Genomic DNA, 19426 nt, shown 5'->3' with positions numbered 1-19426 from the left:
AAAGCAGCACTTTACCAAAGAGACTGAAACTATAAAAGCAAACCAAATAGAAATTCTGGAACTGAAAAACTCAATAAATGAGATGAAGAATGCATTAGAGAGCACTGGAAACAAAGCAAACCAGATGGAAGAGAAAATTAGTAAGCTCAAAGATAGGAACTTAGAAATGACCCAGGAGAAAGAAGAGAACTAAAAGTTAAAAAAAAAAAAAAAAAAGGAAAGAAAAAAAGAACTTGCCCTGGTCAGTATGTCTCAGTTGGTTGAATGTCGACCTATGTACCAAGAGGTCACTGATTCAATTCCCAGTCAGGGCACATGCCCGGGTTGTAGGCTCGATTCTCAGTAGGGAGCATGGAGGAAGCAGCTTATCGATGTTTCTCTCTCATTGATGTTTCTCTCTCCCTTCCTCTCTCTCTAAAATCAATCAAAAAAAAAAACCATTTTAAAAAAGAACTATGATAATTATCTGATTCCATAGAAAGAGCAATATAAGGATAATGGGTATACCAGATGGAGAAAAGGAGAAAGGAACACAGAACCTACTCAAAGAAATAGTTAATGAGAACTTCCCAAGCCTTAGGAAACATATGTCAAATAGCCAAAACAATCTTGAGAAAACAGACAAAGTTGGAAGTATCACACTACCTGATATCAAACTATAGTACAAGTCAGACAGAGAAAGACAGATATCATATGGTTTCACTTAAATGTGAAATCTAAAAAACAAAATAAATGAAAAAGAAAACAAACTCATAGATACAAAGTGATGGTTACCATACCATACTTTAGGAAGCAAACAATTTTTTTTTCATGAATGGAAGAGGATTGGGGGGCTAGGTAAAAAAGGTGAAAGGGCCTGGCCGGTGTGGCTCAATGGTTAAATGTCAACCAATGAGCCAGGAGGCCGTGGTTCGATTCCCTGGTTGGGGCACATGTCCAGGTTGTGAGCTCAATCCCCAGTGTGGGGCTTGCAAGAGGCAGCAGATCGATGATTCTCGCTCTCATTATTGATGTTTCTATCACTCTCTCCCTCTCCTTTCCTCTCTGAAATAAAAAAAAAGGGTGAAGGATTAAGAAGTACAAATTTGTAGATACAAAATAGTCATGGATATTAAAGCTCAGCATAGGGAATATAGTCAGTAATCTATCTATATATATAAAAGCCTAAGTGACTGGCCAATCAGCTGGAGCTGTCCCCTGGTGGTCAGTGCACTCCCACAGCAGGAGCACCGCTCAGCTAAAAGATGGGCACCAAACGCCGGGCTCATGGCTGGTGAGTGCAGCTAGAGCTCTGTGAGCCTCTCCTGCGGACACTCCCCCTGGGTGCCAGAGTGGTGGCGGCACCAGGCGCAGCGGGGCTGGGATGTACGGGAGCAGCGAGGATAGTGGGCTGGAACCTGACAAGCTGGCGGGTAAGGCCTGGCTGCGGCAGTGTGTAAGTCCACTGATCCCCGTGGGCGACTTTGAGGGACCCCACTGGTGCACGAATCCGTGCACTGGGCCTCTAGTATTATAGTAACTATGTATGGTGTCAGGTGAGTAGTACATAAACTTATCAAGAGGATTACTTTGTAAGTTATATTAAAACTAGAGGCCCAGTGCACAAAATCCATGCACTTGCCGGGGGTGGTCCCTCAGCCTGCGCCCTCTCATTGTCCGGGAGCCCTTGGGGGATGTCCAACTGACGGCTTAGGCCCGCTCCCTGGGAAGCGGACCTAAGCCATCAGTTGGATATCCTTAGCGCTGTCGTGGAGGCGTGAGAGGCTCCTGCCACCACCACTGCACTCGTCATCCGTGAGCCCAGCTTCTGGCTGAGCGGTGGTCCCCCTGTGGGAGCGCACTGATCACCAGGGGGCAGTTCCTGCATTGAGCACTTGCCCTTTGGTGGTCAGTGCGCATCATAGTAACTGATCGTTCTGCCATTCAGTCGATTTACATATTAGTCTTCTATTATATAGGACTAGAGGCCCAGTGCACGAATTTGTGCACGGGTGGGGTCCCTCAGCCTGGCCGGCAATCAAGGCCTATGCGGGGGAGGGGTAGGCCGGCAGAGGGGAGAAGCCATGGAAGTTTGGCCAGCTGGCCTCCCCAATGGGGGCCGATTGAGGGGGCTGGGTGGCCAGGGGGGAGGGGCCGCAGAAGGTTGGCTGTGGGAGCGCACTGACCACCAGGGGGCAGCTCCTGCATTGAGCGTCTGCCCCCTGGTGGTCAGTGTGCATCATAGCGACTGGACGACTGGTCAGTCCGATCATTCTGTCGTAATGGTCACTTAGGCTTTTATATATATAGATATCTAACCACTGTGCAGTACATCTGAAATTAATATGGAATGCCAACTGAATTTGAAAAAAAATAAAGTACACTTGAAATATGTTTTTAACCAATGTTACCCCAATAAACTCAATTTTAAAATTTTGGAAAGGGCTATTAAACTACATGATTTTATAATGTATTAGATATAGAAGAGAAAAATAAAAAATTGCATATGCCCAACAACTACAATTCTGAAAAGAAAATACACAAACATTTGGCCAGGAATGAAAGGAAATATGCAAAAACGAAGCCTACTGCTGTGTTAAGTGTTGGGGTTACACATATTTTTCATCCACCCCAACCAAAAAAAAAAATCAATTTTCCAAACATTTTAATTTGCTCTATTCCATTATAATTTTTTCAAGTCATTTCCTCCTTACCGTAAGCATTATACATCTTGGGACCCAGATCTGGCCTAACAAAGTAGTTTGGCAGCCTAGAGGCCAAGTTCAGTTTGCCATCTCTCCGTGTGTACTCCGGCAGTGGAATGTTGGCCATCAGATCATCAAACCTGGTACAAAACAAAGAATTTGAAAAATAAAGGTGCCTTTCTAATTCATTATTATATGATTTGTTCCTTCTACACAAAAGGAACAAACAAAAATACCTGGCTCATGAAGATGGAGACAGCTGAACGTTAACAATATTCAAAATCAGAATTATAAAGGTTATAATTCTTCCTTCCTTCACCACAAAAATGTATCAAAATGATCTGGAGTATCTCAGACAAAAGATCTGAGCAACGAATTTTCTGGACACTTGGATTTATTCATTCATTAGTTCTGAGGATACTTTTCAAGGTTCAAGCTCAAATCAGGAAAACAAATCTACCAATCCAGCTGCTCATTGTCTAACGCAAGACATGACTGTCTCACACGGAACCATGCAGGTCTGATCTCACTACTGCCTCAAATTCAGCACTTGCACACTTGGCAGAGCACTGCCGGGAAAACACGCGGAGCTTTCATTAACCAGATCTAAACCTCAGTAACTTACCTCACTTAGAAACACACATCTTCAAAGTTTAAAGAGCAGAGATGAAAACTCAGCCCCAGTAAAACCATGGCAACTTTCATATTTCCCTGAGAACTATTTTCTCACACCATCTCAAAAAAGAATTTATTCTACCAAGTCAAGGACTGAACCATTTACCCCCACAGTCATACCTGGAAGGCATCATATCTCTAAAATCTTCTCCTGGTGGCCAGTCCTTAAGTTTCAACACCATCGGTTCTTTTTCATTTTTCAATCGGTCTGAAAAACAACCAGAATAACTAAATTGCTCCTATTAACTAAAACATAGACCAAAATAAAAGGCAAATTAGCATTTTATGCTTAACAATGCAAATAAAATTTATCACTGTAAAATTTCATAGCCTGATACATTTTGTATATAAATATTTTTAATATTCTCATCCATCAATTGCTAACTTTTCTACAGTGCCAAGAAATCCATCCATACCTAGGAGGCAGCAAGAGGTAGCAAAATAAATATCACCAACTCATTTGTATCAGGGCCCTATCTTTTCTAGATGCTTATTAAATTACTACTCATTCTTTGAGATTTCAGCCACTCCCCTTTGCCCATTACATCTAGGTGGTGTTTGACAGTTGTCCCTCTCACTCAGATTCAGTCTCCTCTTGCATACAAAGTTCTGGAAGAAGTGAGCAGCTCCGCAATGAATAAGCAGCAATGCACCTTAACAATCGAAGACCACCGGGGGCGGGGGGGCGGGGGAGGAACGGGACCATTTTCTGAGGCTAGCATGAAATAGAAATGACTTGTCCGGCCAGCGTGGCTCAGTGGTTGAGTGTTGACCTATGAACCAGGGGGTCACAGTTCAATCCCTGGTCAGGGCACATGCCCAGGTTGTAGGCTCGATCCCTAGTAGGAGGTATGCAGGAGGCAGCCTATCAATGATTCTCTCCCATCATTGATGTTTCTCTCTCTTTCCCTTCCTCTCTGAAAACAGTAAAAAAAATATTTTTAAAAAAGAATTAGAAATGACTTGTTTTATTCAGAGAGACTGAAACTGATTTTCTGTCCAGGGAGACCTAGGGCCAAAAGGGCCCACTCTCTGCCCCACCCGGGCAGATACACATAGAGTTTAATGAGAACTATTTTTGGGTGATAGAACTACTACCTGTTGCAGATAATGCCAAGGAACCAAGACCCAAGGAGCTCTCATTGGAAGAGATATATTTATAATTATGATTAACAGCAATGACAACCACTATTGCACTTCTTGCTGTGTTCTAGTCTCTGCTAAGTGTTTTATTGATTTTTTACAGAGAGGAAGGGAGAGGGATAGAGAGTTAGAAACATCGATGGGAGAGAAACATCAATCAGCTGCCTCCTGCACACCCCCTACTGGGGATGTGCCTGCAACCAAGGTACATGCCCTTGACCGGAATCGAACCTGGGACCTTTCAGTCCGCAGGCTGGCGCTCTATCCACTGAGCCATACCGGTTAGGGCTATCTTTTTTTTTTTTAATATATTTTATTGATTTTTTACAGAGAGGAAGGGAGAGGAATAGAGAGTTAGAAGCATCGATGAGAGAGAAACATCGATCAGCTGCCTCCTGCACACCCCCTACTGGGGATGTGCCAGCAACCAAGGTACATGCCCTTGACTGGAATCGAACCTGGGACCTTTCAGTCCGCAGGCTGACGCTCTATCCACTGAGCCAAACCAGTCAGGGCCTTTTTTTTTTTTTTTTAATTATTATTGTTTAATAAGGTAAATAAACCTGAAGGTGCCAGGGATTAATGATTTAATCCTTGCAACTAAACACAATATCGAAATGAGATTAAGCCCTTTTTAATATTCTCAATTTTAGATGAGGAAATTGACAGATGTCCAAGGGCATCCAGCAGAATTGGAACTGCAACCCAGGTTTGACTTCAGAGCTTGTACTCTTAAGGGCTAAGATTTGTAAAATGTTTTAGTCAACCAAACACTGTTCCATAACCTAGTTTAAACAGGTGCACTCGGGGCAATAGAGACAGGAAATCACAGGGAACAGGATATGTTCAGACACCAGCAGCACTTCAGTGTGGGTGGCACGCTGCGGGTATGCAGCAGGAACATCACATGGAAAAGGCAAGTTTCAGTTGACTCTGGAAAGTTTGAGCCCCAGAAAAATCAAATCTGGCTCATATAACAGTAAGTACATATCCAGTCAGGATTTGAACTCAGGCCTAACTGGATGGCACGCTGTGGTAGCTGTATCACCAGATCTCTTTCAAAGAACTTGCTGCCAAGACACAGCTGTAGGGTCTGCCTCAGCTGCAAAGAGCTGTCTCACCAGGTTACTGCCCTTCCCAGGCACCAGGATCTAGAAACTGAGGGAGGAGGGGGTAAAGAGTGGTGGCGAAGGCCCTGACATCCCCCACTTCAGCCCAATCTGTGACAATGAGGGGCAATATTTGCTCCAGAACTCCCTGCCATACTGGCTGAAGCTTTGTTGAGTCTGCCTTGCAGCTGACTCCTTCTCATGCCAGTCCTTCTTCCCACCTCCCTCTCCATTTCAGATAAATATCTTCCGTCTGAAACTCCCATCTTAGCATCTACCTATGGAAAATCCCATCAGGTCTTATATAAGAGGTAAGTATAACTTTATTATAAAGTCTGTGAAAGTATGGGCCATGATCTATAAATGTGGGTAACAGGAAATAAGGTAGCAGGAGAGTAAAATATGAAAGCATGTCTAAAAAGAATGAGTTATGAATGAGCATACTTGAATTACTGAGTCTGAAGAATGAACTGGCCAAATCTTCCAGCAGAGATGGGGGCCTGGTGTCCCACTGCTGTGCTGATGGGAACCACAGGGCCTGGTGTGCACTTCATGTTCTTGGAAACAGTTTACAGATTGGCCAATCACAGAAAGGGCCACTTCAGCACAGGCCGCGCTAGCCTTCTTATTGCTACAATCCCTGCTCACCCACATGGAGTAAACAGTGACCACGAGACCCTGTATGAAATGAATTCACATTCCCTGGCACCTTCAGGTCTATTTACCTTATTAAACAATAATAATTATTGTATCCTCAGTAGGGGGTGTGCAGGAGGCAGCTGATCGATGTTTCTCTCCCATTGATGTTTCTAACTCTTTATCTCTCTCCCTTCCTCTCTGTAAAAAAATCAATAAAATATATTTAAAAAAAAAAAAAAGATAGATGAAGGTGAGACACACACAACCACCAGCCATGAGTCCTAAGCCCTGGCTTTGTGGGTACCCTCTTGCTGGGCACAAGTGGAAGCACCTGAAGGATAGAAACTACAAAATGAACTTGTCTAACTTCAAAAATATAAACTTTGAAAAAGAAATGGGAAGAGAAGATACTAATTTTAAACTTTAAATCCTGGAAAATGCTGTTGCCACTAAAGTGTCTCAGATTCCTGCTCTTCCTATGCCCCTCCTTTCAAACCCTCAACACCCCTGAAAGATCTTTAATACATACTTGGAACATCTTCAAATCCATCCCAGAAATCTCCTACTGTGGCTCCTGTGATGATTTCATTGGTCCTGCAATTAACTAGGTCGACTTCCTGACCTCCAAATTCTTTCCTGAAGGATTCAGGTTTCCAAAGTTCAGTGTTCAATTTGTGATGCACTCCTGACACCATCACTGGCTAAAGAAGAGAACGAAGACTTTAGTTTGAACTCCTCCTGCTCTGACCCCACACCTGTGGCAGCTACTGGCTTGGTCTCTATAGGTCATTTTATCTCAGACCCCGAAGTGCCAGCTTACACTTCTGAGCTCCCACAGCATTTCCTGTCTTCATCACTCATCTGTTCTACACATCCCTTGCTCTCAAACTACCTCAGTAAGCTTCTTAGGGCAGTGGTTGGCAAACTGCGGTTTGCGAGCCACATGCGGCTCTTTGGCCCCTTGAGTGTGGCTCTTCCACAAAATACCACGTGCGGGTGCGTATGTACAGTGCGATTGAAACTTCGTGGCCCATGCGCAGAAGTCGGTATTTTGTGGAAGAGCCTCACTCAAGGGGCCAAAGAGCCGCATGTGGCTCACGAGCCGCAGTTTGCCGACCACTGTTCTAGGGGCAAGGACTCCACTCCCAGTATTCACAGACTACCAGTGCCAAGGCTCAGGGCAGGCAGAAGATGTGGTAAGACAAAGGCCAGCAGGAGAGTCCGGTCTACAGAGGGCACAGCCACTGGCTTCCAACCTGTTGTTGCTAGGCAGGAATATAGACCTGAGGTTGCCAAGTCCTTTAGTTATCTAAGACAAGCCAGAAATCCTGAACTTTGTGAAATCTGACTAAAATATTGGCAATCAGTTCAATTTAAAAAAATTATGTTATTCATGCTCTTGGTCTAAATTCAGTCTGCTAGTGTCGTCATGAGCAAATCTTAGTACACAGGGCTGAAAAAAATTTTTAGAATTTTTTTGTTAAATATATACATTTTTCTGTATGGCAATTTCCTAGCCTTGTCCAAGAAGGAAGTATTCCTTTAGTGAGGACTCCATTTAGCCCAGAAAAAAAGCCAAAGATTCAGAAAACAAAAACCAAAACAAGAAAGCAGAGGAGCAGGTGTACATAGCCATTCACCTCCTAAACTATCAACCAAAACTTAAGATGCAGTGCACTGGCTAGTATTTCTCAGTGGTTAGAGTATCAGCCCGGCACTGAAGGGTCTTGGGTTTGATTCCTGGTCAAGGGTATGTACCTGGGTTGTGGGCTCAGTCTCTGCCCTCGGTCGGGGTGCAAGTGGGAGGCAACCAGTCAATGTGTCTCTCTCACATTATTCTCTATCTCTCTCTGTATCTCTTCCTCCCACCCTCCTTTCCACTCTCTCTGAAAAAAAGCAATGGAAAAAAAAAATCCTTGGATAAGAATTTTAAAAAAACTTTAAAAAAAAAAAAAATTAAGATGGAGCAATGCTGCCCTGTAAAGCAGACCCCTTGGGAGACTACACATCAATTACAAGATGAACCACCTGGCTCTGGTCCACCTAAAACTGCCTTCAGCACAAGGTTTTAATTCATGAAAAAGGGATACATGATTGTCATAGTTTGTCTAATCCCCCAAATCCCATAAGCCTCCTTGTCATATTCCACTTCTGTTGAGATTTATCACATAAGAATAACTGAGTCCAGGTGCTCTCATCAAAAATCCAGTGACTAGCCCTAGCCAGTTTGGCTCAGTGGATAGAGCGTTGGCCCAAGGACTAAAGGGTCTGGGTTCAATTCCGGTCAAGGGCACGTACTTCAATTGCAGGCTGGATCCTCAGCCCCAGTCAGAGCATGTGCGGGAGGGCAACCAATCAATGTCTCTCTCTCACATTGATGTTTCTCTCTGTGTGTTTCTCCGCTTCCCTTCCCCTTTTCAAAATCAATGAAAACATATCCTCAGGAAAGGATTAACAACAAAAAATTCAATGACTAGTCAGAAGCAATCAAAACCTCACAAGCCATACTACTCTGCCTTAATAACATTCACCCTAAATAATAAAGTACAAAAACAGGAGATAAAGTATATACTACTTCTAATTGGGGAGAGGGGTGGTAGAAGGTGGGGGGGATGTCAGAGTCTGCCAAAGGTACCAAGAAGGGGGATCTGAACTGGGCTGGGGGAGCAGAGGACCCTCTTACCTGCCCTTGTTTCCAACACTCCCTAAACACATTCCAGTTGCTCTTGTTATTGGGATCTTGCAGGCACAGTAAGCGATTGTCACATAGCCAGTAGTGAGGAGTGTCAAAGCCCAGAATGCTGGGCTTGATCGTCAGTCCTTGAGGTCTCTTAGATAAATCAGAGGAAGTCTTATTTTGCACTAAAGAGGCAAAGATGTCATCAAGGATTTTTGGTGTATTCTTGAGTCCATTTTCTGTCTGAATTTGAGAAAGAATACAAGTCTTAAATGTCATTCCCTACCATCAAAAACTCATTCCTATAGTGGTAGGACAAGTATACATCACATATGCAGAAAACAGTCCAAGCCAGGACCCCAAGACAAAAAGGTAAGTCTCCTTCCCCCACTTGACATCACAACTCACAGAAGTGGGGATAGGAGAAAGTGTAACAGGAGAAAATTGCCCAGCCCAGTATTATAACCCTGTGAAGCCCACCTGCCAATCACACAGCCTTCTGTACCCATGAAGAAAAGCCTAGGGTTCATTTCTACTTTCTGTTTCAATTTTTCTGGTCTCATCTATTCACCTTTACTAGGCGGAGTACAAACAACAAAACAAATGCATACCTTTCCCGTAGAGGAATTCAAGAGATTTCGGAGGAAACCAGAACTGTTGTTGCTTACAGGTGTCAAAATCGTGCTGTTAAAGGTATGGAGGACTGTGCTGGACTTGCTCAAAGGAGGCAGGGGTGGAAGGCATTTGATTTCATTCTTTAAAGTTGGCATCATTGGTTGTTTTTCTAAAAATAAAAAACATCCAAATGGAAAAGCATTCTGAAATAAAATCTCTTAGTAGTCCTCTATTAAAATTACTTTGGAACCTGTTTTCATTTACTAGAACAAAAAAAAACTCAACAGGATAAATACTGACATTATTATTTTTTAAAAAATATATTTTATTGATTTTTTACAGAGAGGAAGGGAGAGAGATAGAGAGCTAGAAACATCGATGAGAGAGAAACATCGATCAGCTGCCTCCTGCACATCTCCCACTGGGGATGTGCCCGCAACCCAGGTACATGCCCTTGACCGGAATCGAACCTGGGACCTCTCAGTCCGCAGGCCGACGCTCTATCCACTGAGCCAAACCGGTTTTGGCGTAATGACATTATTTAGACAAGGCTTCCCAACTGGTATTAAATAACAAAGATCCAATTCCAGGGGATACATGGTAAATGATGTATATATTTTTTTTGAGTTTTAGAGGACATTTATTAAAGCTGGAGACAATAAAACAAGGAAGAGCTGGGGAAATGAGCCTAGGCTGGTCTGCGTTGGCTCACTAATAAGTCAGAGAAAAGGGGGCCTTAGGAACAGGCTCAGGGGGTTTGCCCAGGATAAACTGCCACTGCCCATTGCTGCCCTGGTTGCAAGCCTTGTAGGGACCCTTAGAGTTTAGGAGATGCACGCCTGTGGGGAAAGAAGGAGAGAAGACAAGAGGGTGCTCCTGAGAAGGAGGGAGGAGGAGGGGAGGCTAAACGGTATTTTTTAAACTTCTGTTTTCTATTTGTTTGTTCCTGGTATACAAAATACAATTGATTTTTATAAATTAACAATGTAACTAGCAACCATGATAGAAATGTTTATTAAATATATGCTTTTTGATTTTTCACATGTATAATTAGATTGTTTGCAGATATCAACAGCTTTATCTCTTTCTTTCCAATTCTAATATCTTCTTGTTTGCCTTAATGCAATAGCCAGAATTTCCAGCACAAGGTTTAATAAAATAGTGATAGCAGGTATGTTTGTCTCTTTCCTGAACACAGAGGAACACTGTAAAAAAAACCTATTCAACCAATTAAAAAAATTCAATCACTATTTATGATGATTGATGTCAGTTTTATTGTAGAAGCTCATTATAGTAAGTACTAGAGGCCCAATGCACGAAATTTGTGCAAGAGTAGGCCTTCCTTCCCCTGGCTGCCGGCACCGGCTTCCCTCTGGCACCCAGGAACCCGGCTTCCCTCACAGGCCCCGCTTCATCCAGAAGGACGTCCGGTCTAATTAGTATATTACACTTTTATAATTATAGATATTCCCTTCTGTTCCTAAGATTTAAAAAAATCATGAACAAGTATTGAATTTTCCTACTTTTCTTTGTCTCATAATTTTTCTTGTACTTTTTGAATGTTAAACTACACCTGCATTTCTGATGCCCTTGTTCATGCTGTGTAAGTCCTTTATTGATGGTACTGAATTCTATCCACTTAAATTTTGTTTAGGATCTTTGCATGAAAGAAACTGACCTGCAATTTTTCTTTCTTTTAACATAAACAGAAAGCAGAATCATGTACATTTCTAATCTAACTACCTGATTCCAAAGGCCATATTCTTTACACTATCATCAAGCATAGATGAAAAAGCACAGATAAAGAAAAATAAAACTGAAGCCAGAACACTGAACATTAGACAAAATAAGATCTGTATATAGGATAAGAATAGGAAGGCAAAAAAGTCTCAATCTCCACCTAACTTACCGTCTATCATCAGCAGTAGCTGTCCTTGCTGGTGCTGCATTTTGAAAACATTTGCACGTGTGTCAGGTCTCACGGTGACTATAGGGAACCACTTTCCCTTCTACACGACCTCTAACTACTCTGTTCTCACAGCAGCTAAGGCTGCCCAGTCCCTCCCCAAATGGACTAGTTCCCAGGAACCCACAGGAAAGGAGGGAACGCTCACCCTTATTTTCCTTGTTGACATTTCCACCTGTCAGGTCGGCCAGCCAGTTTAAAGGAGAAGTGCTGCTGGGACAGGCTGGCTTGATGCTGCTGGCCGGCTTGGAGGCGGCTCCCCCACCCATGGCCACTGGCTCCACCACCGAGGGGTTCTGTTGGAGCATGGTTCCAAGAGTTGGTTTTTCTCCAACTAAGGAAATCTGAATATAAAAGGAGAATTTTACACAAGCTGAAAAATTAAGTTTTCCTTTTCTTATCTTCTTCCTAACAGCTCACCAGTAAGAGTGACAAATACCCAAAACAAAGCCCAGTAACAGCCCTAGACATCACCATGGCTGCAGTAATCTTGCAATAACAGAACAGAACTATAAGGTAGGGGAGACTTTAATTTTTTAGCTTTTATGTATCACTAGTGAAACATTAAGATATGCTAAGAATGTAAATACAGCAAAATATTCCACCCACAGCCCTTTATCTCCCACCTCAGTTATACATTATCCTTAGTGCTCCATCTACCATGTTGCTTTAATTTTTTTTTTAAATATATCTTTATTGATTTCAGAGAGAAAGGGAGAGGGAAAGAGAGATAGAAACATCAATCATGCGAGAATCACTGATTGGCTGCCTCCTACATGTCCCCCTACAGGGGATCACGCCTGCAACCCAAGCATGTGCCCTTGACTGGAATAGAACCTGAGACCCTTCAGCCCGCAGGCTGACACTCTATCCACTGAGCCAAACCAGTTAGGGCTACCATGTTGCTTTAAAATGACCAGTTTGTGCCAATCTCCCCAGTGAACTCACCCTAGTATCTGGAATAGACACTCAAAACAGGGCTGCTGAATGAATGAGTACAGGAGGCAGGGTAGGAAAGGTATAGCTATGATTTCAGAAGGAAACAGGAAGTAGAGAAAACGCCCTTGATTTAGCATAGTGGAATGGGCTTTTAAATGTAGTGATCGGGAGAATCGAAGATGGCGGCATAGGTAAAACACCGGAGACTGCCGCCGTGGACAACCACTTCAAAAATACAACTAAAAGTCGGAGCGGACATCAACCAGAACCATGGGAAGGCTGGCTGAGGAGAGTCTCTTCAACTAGAAGCAAAAACAACAGCATTCCGACGCTCAGCGGAGGCGCAGTGTGGAAAATTTAAAGCTGATTTCCACCGCCAGTCGGCCTGTTGGTCAAATCCCTCTAGTGTTAACTACAACAATTAAGGCTTCGCTAGAACAAGACTGCGCACAGAGACCACAAGGGGGTGCACCAAGAAAGCATAAAAGATGCGGAGACAAAAAAACATGACAGAAATGGAGGATATGGAGCTAAGAATCGCAATTTTGAGGGCTTGCCATAAATTTGTGCAGAGCCTCACGAAAACTAATGAGACCCTCGATGCTACGATAAAGAAATTAGAAAGTAAGCATACACGGACTGAAATAAAGAATATTATACCCAATAGCAGACCAGAGGAGTGCAAGAATCAAACCAAAGATTCGACAAAAAACACCCAATTGGAAAAGCATAATGAAAAAAGAATCCGAAAATGTGAAGATAGTGTAAGGAGCCTCTGGGACAGCTTTAAGCGGACTAATATCAGAGTCATTGGAGTCCCAGAAGATGAGAGACAGCAAGATATTGAAAACCTATTTCAAGAAATAATGGCAGAAAACTTCCCCCACCTGGTGAAAGAAATGGACTTACAGGTCCAAGAAGCGCAGAGAACCCCAAACAAAAGGAATCCAAAGAGGACCACACCAAGACACATCATCATTAAAATGCCAAGAGCAAAAGACAAAGAGAGAATCTTAAAAGCAGCAAGAGAAAGAGGCTCAATTACCTACAAGGGAATACCCATACGACTGTCAGCTGATTTCTCAACAGAAACTTTGCAGGCCAGAAGGGAATGGCAAGAAATATTCAAAGTGCTGAATACCAAGAACCTACAACCAAGATTACTTTATCCAGCAAAGCTATCATTCAGAATTGAAGGTCAGATAAAGAGCTTCACAGATAAGGAAAAACTAAAGGAGTTCATCACCGCCAAACCAGTATTATATGAAATGCTGAAAGGTATCCTTTAAGAAGAGGAAGAAGAAAAAGGTAAAGATACAAATTATGAACAACAAATATGCATCTATCAACAAATGAATCTAAGAATCAAGTGAATAAATAACCTGATGTACAGAATGAACTGGTGACTATAATGAATCAGGGACATAGAAAGGGAATGGACTGACTATTCTTGGGGGGGAAAGGGGAATGGGAGATTTGGGAAGAGACTGGACAAAAATCATGCACCTATGGATGAGGACAGTGGGTGGGGAGTGAGGGTGGAGGGTGGGGTGGGAGCTGGAAGGAGGGGAGTTATGGGAAAAAAGAGGAACAAATGTAATAATCTGAACAATAAAGATTTAAAAAAAAAAAAAAATGTAGTGATCATCTCTTAAAAGAAGTCGAACAAACAGAAGAAAAAAACCTGGAAAGAGCACACCACTTATCTTTCTGTTACTTAAAAATCTGCCTTGACAGCTCAACTGGGGAAGTTATACACACATACATACATGGAGGAGGAAAAGAATAGTCAAATCCGTGTTTGATCTCAGCCCTCCCTTTACATGTGATATGATTCTGTGATGTCCAATTATTGGTATTGTTCATTATTCCTCGACTAGAGGCCCAGTGCACAAAAATTTGTGCACTGGGGGTGGGGGGTTTCCTCAGACTGGCCTGTGCCCTCTTGCAGTCCGTGAGTCCTCAGGGGATGTCTGACTGACTGCTTAGGCCCCCTCCTGGAGGGTGCATAAGCCGAAGTCTGGCCTCCCTCTGTGGGAGGCAACCTGGAAGGCTGATCAGGGGACAGCCCGCTCTCCCCCCCCCCCCCCCCCCATCTCCATCTCCTCCCTCTGCCTGCTGGCACGCGCCTTGGCTGGCCTGGTGCCACCTGCTTGCCGGCCTAGCCCCCTGCCAACCGGCAGTTCCACTGTTTGGTTGATTTGCATATTATGCTTTTATTATACAGTGGGGCCTTGACTTATGAGTTTAATTCGTTCTGAGACCGAGCTCATTAAGGAGCTCGTTAACTCAAATTACTCTATCAACTCAATGCAAAAAATCAGCTGAGAGACAGTTGGTATCTCAAAAAACTCGTTAGTCGGGACACTCGTAAGTCAAGGCCCCACTGTATAGGATTACTGATGAGGAAGTTGAAGCCCATATAAACAAGTTAATTTGAGCCAAAGTTATGCAACTAGAAAGTGGCAGGGGAAAAAAATTCAAATTTAGTTCTGACTCCAGAATCAAAACTCTTCTATCCATGCTGCCTTTTATGTAAATGTAAAACACTTTGATTATTTAAACACAATATGGAATAATGGGCTGAGGGAGAGGAAGGAAGATGGGGAGAGAGGATGTGATGGTGGAGATGAAGGGTATGCCTCTAGGAAGAGCATCAGCACCAAGAAAATGTACATTTTTTATGCTGAGTATGGGTACATAAAGATTAATTTCAATATTTCCTTCAACTCTTCACATACATTACAGGTAAAATATACTTAGTAATTTAAAACATTTTAGAGCTTATCTGAAACTCTTTAACTCTGCAAAGTATGAGAAGTTTTTAAAAACCCATATAAATTCAATAGTAACTTATTAGGTAGACTATAATAGAAGAGTTTTTTGCTTTTTCAAGAAACAAAAATTAAAAACCTACTAAAAGTTCCATGATAGTAATGTGAAAAGTGAGAATGGGTCTATGAAGTGGCACATGAAACATGAATTCTCTTTCCACAGACAGTGTCCCCATATTCCTTTCAAATATACAGAAATTCTTGGGTTATTTGAAAGCAGACAGACAACAATAAGGACGGTGAATCTAGCATAAACAGTAATACCTGTTTTATGTCTTCCTTTGAGGCTGGCTTGGAAAAGAGTTTGAATTGCCTGTTTGAACAGGGACAATTTGCCTTTATTCCCCATTTTGCTCGTACAGAATGAACAATGTCTCCAACTTCATAGAGGGCTAAAAAAAAGGGCACAGGCAAACATCTGAACATGGATGTCACGTATTTTCAATCTCAACATGACAAAGCAGACGCTGACGTTTTTGTCAGGATGACTTTTTTTTTAACATGCTTACAAGTCCTCCTTTTCATCCTGCTAAGTATGCCTTCCCCCAAATGTACCATTTCCTTTCCTTCCACAAAACTATTTACAAGACTTTAATCACAAAGTTTTGGGGACATTATTTTACAAATTTCTGGACAATTTATGGTACACTCTAAAATAAAGTTAGCATATAATATACTATACAAAGTAAAATGAAATCACCTTTGAGCTAACCAAAACAAGGTGGAAAAAAAAATCATTACACCATGTAAAATACCTTTTCCAGGGATGATCTGTGTAGGCATCAGGTTCTCTGGTTCATGGATTTGACTCTTCACACACCTTATCCAAGAGAAAGTCTTGTAGGCAGAACCTGCAAATAACTGATTTGAGTAACTGATCTCATGGACTCTGGCCCCAAATACCTCAGGAATCCATCACCACTAACCAATAAAAGGATTAATCTAAGGGTGTTAAGGGGTCTGGAGGAGAATCAAGTCAATCCTCACCCTGCTGGAAATTTTTCCTCTTCATCCGGTAGCAATCCACACACACTCCAAATCCACACCGAGGACACACCCAGTGCAAGTTGAAGATGGTGGTGTCACACACATCGCACATTTCTCGAACACCTCTGACAGCTCGCTTCCAAGCAACCTGTCCTACAAAAATCAATAAATCACTTAGTCTTGGGAAAAGAGGGCTTATGAAATATAACTTGAAGGGGAAGGGAGCTGATGTTACTCCTCCCTCTGACTGGAGTTCCCATTAGTTCTGTTCAACACCCAGAGCTCATCTCAACTCCACCCCACCCACAGGCCTCTTCACACCATAAGCAGTTGGGGGGTGCAGTTTTACCCCCTAGGAGATACTCAGGCTCTGCACCCCTGCCCTCCCACCCTTCAATGAGCTCTGCATACCACTGATGTGAGTTAAGTGCACTGAATAAATCAATAAAAAAAGAAAATAGTAGCGGTTACACTGGAGTTCAGACACAGGTATCACACTACAGTGGTTCTTCATGTTTAGGGTCATGAGGCCCTTTGAGAATCTGAAGGCAGCATGGACCATGCTTTCTCCAAAGGAAAAACAAATTGACTCAGATACACAAACGCAACATTTGGCATAATCTCAGGTTAAGCACAGATGTCCTGAATCCACACAGTCTGCCCATTAAAAACCCCAGGGTGCTTAGGGAAACGGGAGGGAGATGCACATTAATTTAGTGGGGGCACAATAGTCCATAGTTCCTTCATGGGACAGAAACTTGATTTTGTTAGTGCCAGGAGTGATGTGGACACCCAAGACTGACTCATACTAACCAAAATATCCAACAGATGTATATATATAAAAGCCCAGTGGCTGGAATGGCAGAACAACCAGAATGACTGGTGGCTATGATGTACACTGCGGCAGCCAACCAGCCTGATCCAGGCCCTGATTGTGCGCCACCCCCCCCCCCCCCGCCCCCGCCCCCAGTGCCCCTGTCTGGCCCTGCCCTCGATCGGCCCCCCAACACCCCAACCGGGGGTAAGGCCAGCTGGCCAACTGCCCACAGACCCTCCCCCATGCAGGCCCAGCCCAATGGGTCCTCATCAGGGTGGGCCAGCCCGACCCCACCCATGCAGGATTTCGTGCACCAGGCCTCTAGTTAAGGCATAATCCAGAATTCTACAAAGTACCATTCCCCATTCCAATGACCAAGCCCTGATAATGGGGGAAGGGCCTTCCAGAAATGGGCAGGACATATAACCTGCTCCCCACCTATGCAGAAATGCCAGATCGGATGATCAAATCAAGTATTAGAAAGTTTCAAGGAGTATAAGCAGAGAAAGGACATTTTCTGGGTCAGACAAAAGCCCAATGTCTCTTTTCTGTGTGTCTCCCTCTCCTGAACAAGACTGGATCAATACTGCCACATGCTTGTTCTATGGAGAGCATTTCCCGCCCCCTCCCCCCAAGTCCAGTTTGTGGTTAATTTATTCATTCTTCAGACTGACCACAATGCAATGACCAACTTCATTTTGCACTGAATTAATCCAATTGCTGAGTGAACTTCTGCCATTTCATTATAACGCAATAGCTCACTGTATAATACACAGAGCTTTAAGCATTTTGCAAATGAGATTTTATGAACGTCACCTTGGTCACTTGCATTAGACTGTTTTATTAGAGAACATTCTTGGATCTCTGAGCCACCATTTAATGATTTTTTGTCACTGAAAAGACAAAGTAAAAGTATAAACGTTGAGCTCAGCCTCCTAATCTCAGGATAAGAGTAATCCCTCTGGGAACATCTTGTGGCATCTTTCAGTATCACTCAAAGTGAGTTCCTCTCTCCAACTGACCAGCTGGTTAGAGGAAGTAAAAAGGAACAGAAGACTCAAACAAACAAAAAGGAAAGGTTAATCACATTTAAATCTTCAAGGACAGAGTTTCTTAATTATGCCTATTTCTGTATGAAAAAAAAAATGCATTTTCCAGATGACTCACCTACAGCAAAGAAAAAACATCAGTTGCTTTAAACAGCTCTGATGATTTGAGAATGAAGTACTAATATGTTCCAAAGAAGTGTTTCTGTATTTCAATCATTATATGCCACCTTCTAGATCAGCAGTCGCCAATCTTTCAGACCGCATGGACCACCAGTGGTCCGCAGACCACTGGTTGGTGACCGCTGTTCTAGATCACTTAAAATTTTTTTCTTTAAATCTACTACTTTTACTTAAATGTACATAATAAAGGCACTTTGTATGTCTACCGGAAAGAGAAAACCATCATCACATGCCTTAAATAGAAGATTACGAGAAAACAACAACAAGATTCTTTATTAGAGTCTCTGCTACCCAAACAGAATAGAGTGATTCTAAAGCTGCTCTTCTCTTCAGCATGACTTTGGCTGTCCCAGGGCTCACAATTCCATCTCCCCACCTGAATTCCTGCTCCTCGGAATGCCCCATTCCTTGGGCTCTGAGATGCAATAGTGTCAATACCTGTCGAATAAATTATTTTCATTCTTAAGCTAGCTTCAGCTAGTTTCTGGTACCTACAACTAAAAATCTTTTTAAAAAAAAATATATTTTATTGATTTTTTACAGAGAGGAAGGGAGAGGGATAGAGAATCAGAAACATCGATCAGCCGCCTCCTGCACACCTCCTACTGGGGGTGTGCCCGCAAGCAAGGCACATGCCCCCGACCGGAATCGAACCTGGGACCCTTCAGTCCGCAGGCCGACCCTCTATCCACTGAGCCAAACCAGTCAGGGCTACAACTAAAAATCTTAAGACTATATGGGTAGATGCTTGCATTGAAACATTATTTGCCTATGCCAGTGGTTCTCAACCTTCCTAATGCCGTGACCCTTTAATACAGTTCCTCATGTTGTGGTGATCCCCAGTTTCATTGTTACAAATTGAACATAATTAAAGCATAGTGATTAATCACAAAAACAATATGTAATTACATATGTGTTTTCCGATGGTCTTAGGCGACCCCTGTGAAAGGGTCGTTCGACCCCCCAAAGAGGTCGCGACCCACAGGTTGAGAACTGCTGGCCTATGCAAAGTCTGAAAAGCTACCCACCAGAGGAATGGAAAGGTTTCACTTGCAACTCTCAACCACTTGGGAAAGAAAAATGATGGAAGAAAAGTGAGACTTAACAGACAG

General features: G+C 42.9%; 1 protein-coding gene and 1 long non-coding RNA gene across 5 annotated transcripts in view; one reads left to right on the top strand and one right to left on the bottom strand.

Moving 5' to 3' along the window:
* Positions 1-13334, top strand: part of LOC139020070 (uncharacterized) — a 47727-nt gene extending 34393 nt beyond the window's left edge. Inside the window, exons 1-4 of one of the 2 annotated variants that reach the window (XR_011473186.1) lie at positions 5071-5211; positions 5850-5922; positions 9508-9620; positions 11924-13334. This is a non-coding gene — a long non-coding RNA (uncharacterized lncRNA). Of the gene's footprint in view, positions 1-5070; positions 5212-5849; positions 5923-9507; positions 9621-11923 lie in introns of those variants that run through there. The other variant, XR_011473185.1, reaches the window with a different exon arrangement.
* KDM3A (lysine demethylase 3A) overlaps positions 1-19426 on the bottom strand; it is a 60495-nt gene that overhangs the window by 8548 nt on the left and 32521 nt on the right. For 2 of the 3 annotated variants that reach the window (XM_070429646.1, XM_070429649.1), the window contains exons 13-21: positions 16269-16421; positions 16037-16132; positions 15546-15673; positions 11657-11852; positions 9539-9711; positions 8934-9170; positions 6780-6951; positions 3480-3567; positions 2694-2824 (exon numbers count right to left, since the gene is read on the bottom strand). In XM_070429646.1, coding sequence (XP_070285747.1) covers positions 2694-2824; positions 3480-3567; positions 6780-6951; positions 8934-9170; positions 9539-9711; positions 11657-11852; positions 15546-15673; positions 16037-16132; positions 16269-16421 — 1374 coding nt within the window. The remainder of the gene's footprint in view (positions 1-2693; positions 2825-3479; positions 3568-6779; positions 6952-8933; positions 9171-9538; positions 9712-11656; positions 11853-15545; positions 15674-16036; positions 16133-16268; positions 16422-19426) is intronic. The other variant, XM_070429647.1, reaches the window with a different exon arrangement.

This window comes from Myotis yumanensis, unplaced genomic scaffold (genome assembly GCF_028538775.1).
Source record: "Myotis yumanensis isolate MYYU_CA2020_CCGP unplaced genomic scaffold, mMyoYum1.0.hap1 SCAF_11, whole genome shotgun sequence".
Taxonomy (NCBI): domain Eukaryota; kingdom Metazoa; phylum Chordata; class Mammalia; order Chiroptera; family Vespertilionidae; genus Myotis; species Myotis yumanensis.
This window is presented reverse-complemented; position numbering and strand designations above follow the sequence as displayed.